The following is an 8280-nucleotide window of genomic DNA, read 5'->3' as shown; positions in this document are numbered from 1 at the left end:
TAACAAAAAGCGCCTTGTTTTTACCCATTCGTGAATCTTCATCTTCTGAAGTGCTAGCCGATATTTATGTGAAGGAAGTTGTAGCACGACATGGCATTCCCGTCTATTGTCTCGGATAGAGATACTAGGTTCACTTCCCATTTTTGGAAGAATTTTCATGAAGATATGGGTACCAAGTTATATTTTAGTACCGCATATCATTCACAAACGGATGGACAAAGTGAACGAACTATCCAACCATTAGAAGACATGTTGCGTGCATGTATTATTGATTTTGGAGGACCTTGGGATGGGTATTTGCCTTTGGCCGAATTCTCGTATAATAATAGTTACCATTCTAGAATAAAGATGCCTCCATATGAAATGCTTTATGGGAGAAGATGTCGAACTTCCATTTGTTTGGGGGAAATAGGGCAACGAGAATTAGGCGGAACCGATATAGTACTTGCAACTACACAAAAGATAGACGAAATTCGTGAAAGACTCAAAGCCGCTCAAGATAGGCAAAAATCGTATGCTGATGTTAGAAGGATACCCATTGAGTTCGTGGTTGGTGATCAAGTTATGTTAAAGGTATCTCCATGGAACGGTTTGCTAAGATTTCATAAACGTGGAAAATTAAGCCCACGGTTTATAGGTCCATTTCGAATTGTAGCCCGAGTTGGTAAATTAGCATACCAATTGGAGTTACCGGAAGAGTTATCCCGAATTCATAACACTTTTCATGTGTCTCAACTCTGAAAATGTGTTATTGATGATGCAACATATGTTCCCTTGAATGAAATAGAATTAGATAAGAAATTAACTTATGCAGAGGAACCGATTGTTATTGTAGAAGAAGAGTTGAGGAAGGTAAATAATAAGACGGTACGAACTTTCAAAGTACAATGGAAACACCATAAAAACTCGGAGTATAGTTGGGAAACCGAGCATGACATGTTGGTGTATTACCCGTCTTTACAAATGGCTTGGATCACGGGGACGTGATCGATTCTGAGTGGGGGAGATTTTTAACACCCCACTATTTTTAAGGTAATAGAAAATTTACCCTTTTTATAGTTTTAACACTTAATTAATTTCCTAATATTTTGTTTTGAGCAAAGAGATTAATTTAGTCGGAACTTTAGTGGCTAGTGGGTATAATACCCTCTTATTTGAAATAAAACGTGGCAAAAGGGGAGAAAAGCCAGACAACCCTCTTGATAATTCTTAATTTCCTCTTTTACTCTAATACCTCCTAATTTCTTCAAGACCATTCTCAAGCAAGAATCAAAGATTAACCTTGTCATCAATCCAAAAATTTATCAAAGAATTATATTAAAGAAATAACAATAGTTCAAGAAACCATCAATAACTTTCAAGGTTAGGGTTTATGTTTTTGGGTGGTGGTGGCCGAAATTATCAAAGAAAAAGGAGAAAGAGAAGAATTATTGAATTGAAGTTTGAATTAGGAAGTCCTTGAGGTATTAATTTCTTTTGTCAAGTTCCAATTTCATTTATTTAAATTAGGGTTCTTAATTTTATAGTTTGGAGGTTTTTATGGGTTTAGGGTTTATATAAAACCCTAATGAATTTTGATATAGAAATTGGTAATATGATTGAGAAAATAAGTTAATGATGAGGAACCCCATAGTTGGAAATTCATAAAATTAGTGTTTGGCTAGTATATGAATTAAGAAGTCATATTATGAGAATTATAATGAAAAGTTGGTATAGCCAAACACTATAGTGGTTTAGTTCATGATGAACTTAGTTAAAGGTTGTAGAAGGAATGGGTTTATAAACTCATAGTATATGATAAATGAAAAAAAAAAAAACAGAAGAAAAAACTCTCTCTAGCAAATGGCGATTCCGAATTTTCAGTTTCCATTGCTTTTTGCCCTAATCTCGTGATTTCCTTGCTGATTATAGTCATCATTACATGATCATTGTTCTGATCATGCTTGATTTCTGTTTTTAGTTGGTTTTTACGTTTTTAGGGTTCTTTTTTCTTTTCTCTTAATCGTCAAAAACCCTATCTTTTTTTCCTTTTTTTTTCGTTTTAAACCCCAATCAAGATCTTGTTGTTTCGGATTAATTAGTGGATTAGGTTGCTCGGTCCTGCGGGGTTATACCTAGAGATTACCTGATTTACTAATCGATTTTGAGCTTCATATTTTGATTTAGGATTTCTTATTTTTATTAGGGTTTTTTGTTGTTGTGGCGGCTGCTGTTCTTTGTCGCATTCTGTTGGGTTCATGGTGGTGTGGTATGTTTGTTTGCATGGTTCTGGTTTGCTAATGGAGAGAGCTCCGAATTCAAAAGGTGTACCCATTGGGGTTGCATCAAAGGTCAAAAATATTGATGGTAAACGTGTTCCGATCCGTTGTATTCTGAAAAACCCTAACCCTAATACCCCGTATTAGGTTTCGTATGAATCACCTCAGGTTGATAAGAGTGTGCCTGAATGTAATGCTCACGTAAAAATGAGGAAACTAAGGATACCATAGAAAGTTCTGATGCTAATATTGGTATGAGTTCCCATAATAAGAACGAGGAGAAAAAGGCTGATCAAAATAACGATGAGCCTAAAATTTCTTATGCAGCTAAAGTGCAGATGTCCGCTGAAAAAAAAAAAGCTAACTTCAGGAAGCTTGAAGCTACGGAGGCCAGAGAAGGTGTGGATATTGTTATCCCTATGGATTCTGTTCGTGAGGTTAATAATCGGTTCCAAAATACTCTGGTAGGATATTTTATAGGCATGAATGATTGGATGAGGTTTGGAATTTCAAAGGTAATGATGAATGCAAATGGTTTTTTCTTCATTAAATTTAATGATAAAAATGGTATGAATAAAGTATTGGAAGAAGGACCATGGATGATACGTAGTGTTCCTCTGTTACTTAACATATGGACGCCTGCTATGTCGCTTAAGAAAGAAGAGATAAGGAACATAGTGGTGTGGGTCAAACTACATGATGTTCCTATGGCTGCCTATACGGAGGATGGATTGAGTCTTTTAGCTACTAAGCTGGGTAATCCCAGGTTGCTCGACACATATACTAACACTATGTGTTTAGAATCGTGGGGAAGGAGTAATTATGCTCGAGCACTAATTGACATTTCAGCAAAAAATGAGTTTAAAAAAGAATTACTTGTTGCTATTCCTGAATTAGATGGTGATGGATTTACAAATGAAAAAATAAAGGTTGAATATGAGTGGAAGCCACCCAAGTGCTCGACATGTCATATATTCGGTCACGATGATGATCATTGTCCAAAAAGGATTAATATTACTCAAAGGACGGGACCTAAGTTAGATGAAGAGGGTTTTCAGGAAGTCAAAAAGAAGAATAAACAAGGTATCCTGAGGAAGAATCAAAAACAGAAAATTATCTATGTGCCAGTAAAGAAAACGAATTCTGATGCAACAGGAAAGAGTTCAGCAACAGTACCTATTAGTAATCCTTATGAATTACACAATGACTATGGTAAAGGATCTAAGGAAGATGTTATACGACCGAGTGAAGAGAGTTGTGGGATGATTTGTGTATTCATAAGAGATTTGTTAATGGTAAGCCGTGGGTAATTATGGGGGATTTTAATTCGTCTCTTAATATTGAAGATAATTATACTGGATCTTCCAATATTACTACGGGTATGCGTGATTTCAAAGCTTGTGTGGAAGAGATTGAAGTGTTTGATATAAATAGCTCGGGGCTCCACTATACCTGGAATCAAAAACCGAAGAGAGGGAATGGGGTTTTTAAAAAGATTGATCGAGTTATGGGGAATATAAGCTTTACGGATTCATTTCCTTCTTCTTGTGCTCTTTTCCAGCCTTATAGGGTTTCGGATCATACTCCGTGTATATTAAAACTTCCTTCTGTTGCTAGAGATCGTCCTAAGCCATTTAAATTTGCAAATTTTCTGGTTCGTAAGGAGGGTTTTTTGGAAGCTGTCAAAGAAGGTTGGGTGATGGAAGTGAAAGGTCATCCTATGTTTAGAGTAGTTAAAAAATTGAGGGCTTTAAAAACTCCAATGCGCAGGTTGCTACTTAAACAGGGGAATTTGCACAAGAAGGTGGAGCTGCTTAGGAGTGAAATTGATGATGTTCAAAAGCTTCTAGATCGTGACCCTTCTGATGAGGATTTACGGTCCAAGGAAACTGGTCTATTGAAGGAATTTCGAGCAGCAACTCTTGATGAGGAAGAGTTCTTAAAGCAAAAATCCAAGGTGAAGCTTAGTCTTGGTGATACTAATTCTAAGTTTTTTCATAATACAATCAAGAGTAATAGCCACCTTAATAGAATTGAGGTGATTAATAATAGTGTTGGTGAATCTTTTGAGGGGGGTGAGGTGCCGATGGCCATTGTCCAGCATTACAAGAATTTTCTTGGATGAAGTTGCTGAGAATATGATCCGCCATGTTACTAATGAGGAGATTAAGGAGGCTATGTTTTCGATTGATGATAACAAAGCTCCAGGGCCTGATGGATATTCGGCTGCGTTTTTTAAAAAGGATTGGAATGAGATCGGTAATGATGTTTGCTTAGCAGTCCATGATTTTTTTTGTACAGCTCAGCTCTTGCAAGAAGTTAATCACACGTTGCTTGCCTTGGTTCCTAAGATTACCACTCCTTCTTCAATCACTGACTATCGGCCTATTTCTTGCTGCAATACGATTTATAAATGCATTAGTAAGATTCTTACTAATAGAATAAAGGAAGGGTTGCATACACTAGTTAGCTTGAATCAGTTGGCTTTTGTTCCAGGGAGGAAAATTACAGATAACATACTCTTAACTCAAGAATTTATGCATGGCTATCACCGTAATTATGGTCCCCCAAGGTGTGCTTTTAAAATTGATATACAAAAGGCGTATGATACGGTGGATTGGAATTTTTGACGGTCATTACTTGTTGGGTTTGGTTTCCATCAGATTATGATCAATTGGATAATGAGATGTGTGTCTACTGCCTCGTTTTCTTTAAGTATTAATGGGAATATCCATGGGTACTTTAAAGGCAAAAGAGGATTAAGACAAGGTGATCCATTGTCGCCTTATCTCTTTACTCTTGTTATGGAGGTGTTGACTCTGATTTTGCAAAAGCATACGGCGACTCGCTCTAGATTCAAATTTCATAATAAATGCTCTAAGGAGAAGGTTGTTAGCTTATGCTTTGCAGACGATTTATTCTTATTTTTGCGTGGTGAGCTTCATTCGGTGAAGATTCTGATTAAATCTCTTAATGAGTTCAGAGACATGTCGGGGTTAGTGCCTAGTCTTTCTAAGAGTACAGTGTATTTTTGCAATGTATCTCCACATGTCAAGGCTGCTATTATGAACCTGTTATCTTTTGAGGAAGGTTGTTTACCGGTAAGATATCTTGTAGTGCCCCTTGTTTCCTCCAGATTAATTTATCGAGATTGTAATGTTCTTGTGGAGAGATTGGAAAAGCGTATAACAGATTGGAGAAACAGGACACTATCCTTTGCGGGTAGACTTGAACTCGTTAAATCTGTCTTATCTTCTTTACATGTATACTGGGCAACGGTATTTAGTCTCCCTTCTCGTATAATTAAGGAACTTGAACAGAAAATGCGAGCTTTTCTATGGTGTCAGGGGCCAATGAAAAAAGGTAAAGCTAAAGTTTCTTGGAAATCGGTCTGTTTACCAAAAAATGAAGGAGGGCTTGGGATCAAACGTATTGCTACTCATAATAAAGCTCTATTGTCGAATCACATCTGGAGTATTTTAACTAATAGAGAATCTTTATGGGTAAAATGGTTGCACTCGTATAGGTTGAGAGGGAGAAGTTTTTGGGCTGTTTCGTTGCCTGGCTCGTGTAGTTGGGGTTGGCGTAAGTTGCTGCAGCTACGTGAGGAAATTCAGCCATTTATTTGGTCTAAAATGGGTAATGGTAATTCGACACTTGCCATGTATGATTGGTGGTCAGATTTAGGACCTTTGATACAGCATATCACTCCTCGAGAAATTAGTAGAGCTGGTTTTACTTTATCTACTCGGGGTGCTGATATGTGGGATTGAACTAATTGGAAATGGCCGGCTGCTTGGTATGACCTCTTTCCTGTTTTAATTCAGCTCAGCAACCTTCAGTTAAACGATTCTGATGATATGTTGTGTTGGAAAGATCAAAATGGTGATCAATCGAAGTTTGCAACGGGGACTATTTGGGATACGTTGAGGAGGAAGAAACCGATGGTTCAATGGCATAAAGTTGTTTGGTACTCGCAATGCATTCCTCGACATTCTTGTCTTCTATGGCTTATATTCAGAAGGAAATTAAAAACGCAAGATAAGTTGAAGCATTGGGACGTGGGGGGAAATATGAACTTGACTCTGCAGTGTTGTGCTCTATGTCAGCGTGGCCCGGACTCTCATAACCACTTATTCTTTGAATGTTCCTTTTCTAAACAGGTTTGGAGCAGTTTGCGCTCCCTTGCTGGAATGGAGCTTATTTCGGAACTTTGGGATGATATCTGTACGGCTCTTATTGCTAAAGCTCATTCAAGATCAGCTAGGAGTGTAGTGGGTCGATTAATTGTTGCTGCTATTGCATATTTTGTTTCGCAAGAACGAAATAACAGGTTTTTACTGATAAGGTCAGACCTGTTGGACGGGTGATTGCTTTGATTAAAGAAACGGTTAGATTACGGCTTGTTACTTTGAAGTTCAAGAATACTCCTCGAGTTGTTTTGTTGCTTGAGGATTGGAAGCTGCCAAAGAGCATTATGTTTGAAGAACTGATGGCGCCGATTTAGTCTATTGTGGATTGCTTATTTTCCATTGATCTTGTTTAGTTTATTGTAGATCTTTGGTTGTTGCCTTTGATTGCTAGTTAGCTTGTTTTACGCATATTTGGCATGTCAAATATGTGAACTAATATGGTACTCTTCCATTTCACTTGTACTTATTTTTTTGATGGGATATAATATACTCACCGGGGTAACCCTTTACCCAATAGTATATGATAATTGTTGTGTAGGTGGTGGAGAATATAGCATTGAGCATAATAATCAAGTAGAGCCTATTAGCCAAAATCAAGGTGAGTACATATGTATGTGTTTATAGTTGTGATATGGAGTTCATAGATGAATGATCACTATGACACCAATTGTGTGTGAATTTGTGTAAGACTAGTAGATGAAGAAATACCTACTAGCATACATTGGTTTGGTGTAAGACTAGTAGATGATAGTGTACTTACTAGCACATTTTGTATGTAAGACTAGTAGATGATGTACCTACTAGCATATAATGATTTAATGTAAGACTAGTAGATAATGAGATACCTACTAGCATATATCCTTGGCAAAGTAGAAAAGACATGATCATGCTTTGTTTGTTGTTGTTGTTTGATTTGTAATTGAATGGCTTAATTTATTATATGCATTTAGTATTGTATAGATGATATTGGTCATATTTATATGTATTCACTAAGCTTTAAAGCTTACCTTTTTAGTTGATTGATGTTTTATAGGAATAGGTAGTAGTACCAAGAGCAAGGAGCCGGTGACATGAAGTTAGAGTTCAAATGTTGAGGTTTGGAAGAATTGACATTTTGGGTAATTTGCTAGACAATCCCTTCTTGACCACTTGGCTCTTGATACAAACTTTTGTTTTGGTTGAACTAATCCATTTTGATGTAAAAACTTGAAATTATGTCAAGTTCTAGTTGTTTGTTTTGTAAGTGGCTTTGTATATATTTTGTGGTTTGATGGGTTGGGCGTATGACCCATTTCATCATAGTTCGGGTAACCCTACAAATGGGTTGCACAATGTTTTGGTACAATGATATATGTATATAACAAATTTCAAGTCATATGTGGTTTTGAAGTTGAAATGGTGTTTTGAATAAAAATTGAGTTTTTAGAAAAGTGCAGTAAATGTGATATTGAAGTGGTAAGTTCCTGTGCAGGTGCCCCACTGCGCCGTAGTGGGGTTTTTGTCATCTGCAGCCGTGAGTTTCCACTACGCCGCAGTGGGAGTGTTTTGCCCCACTGCGCCGCAGTGGGGGTCCTATAAAAAAAATGCGGTTTATGGTTAAGTAAGCTTGGGTCTTACCAAACGTGTACCTTTGCACAAAGATTACAATAATTTTATTAGTAATAAGATTATTATTATTTATCGTTTAAAGTAAAACCCCTCTACGATCGCACACTAGACACCCCTATACCATATGCTAGTACCCAACTCACGAACCAAACAACCCTTTGTTTCAACCCCTTTATTCGAAACCCTAAGCAAAAACGAAAACCCTTTTTCCATGCTAAAAT

General features: G+C 37.0%; 1 protein-coding gene across 1 annotated transcript; it reads left to right on the top strand.

Annotated features, from left to right (window-relative positions):
- The first annotated feature begins 3570 nt into the window (after nt 1-3570).
- LOC122585264 lies at nt 3571-4383 on the top strand. The gene has a single exon (XM_043757386.1). The coding sequence runs from the start codon at nt 3571-3573 to the stop codon at nt 4381-4383; it is 813 nt and encodes a 270-aa protein (XP_043613321.1).
- Nucleotides 4384-8280: the final 3897 nt, after the last annotated feature.

Source organism: Erigeron canadensis, chromosome 1 (assembly GCF_010389155.1).
Source record: "Erigeron canadensis isolate Cc75 chromosome 1, C_canadensis_v1, whole genome shotgun sequence".
Lineage (NCBI taxonomy): Eukaryota > Viridiplantae > Streptophyta > Magnoliopsida > Asterales > Asteraceae > Erigeron > Erigeron canadensis.
The sequence above is the reverse complement of the archived record's forward strand: the minus strand, read 5'-3'. Positions and strand labels throughout refer to the sequence as shown.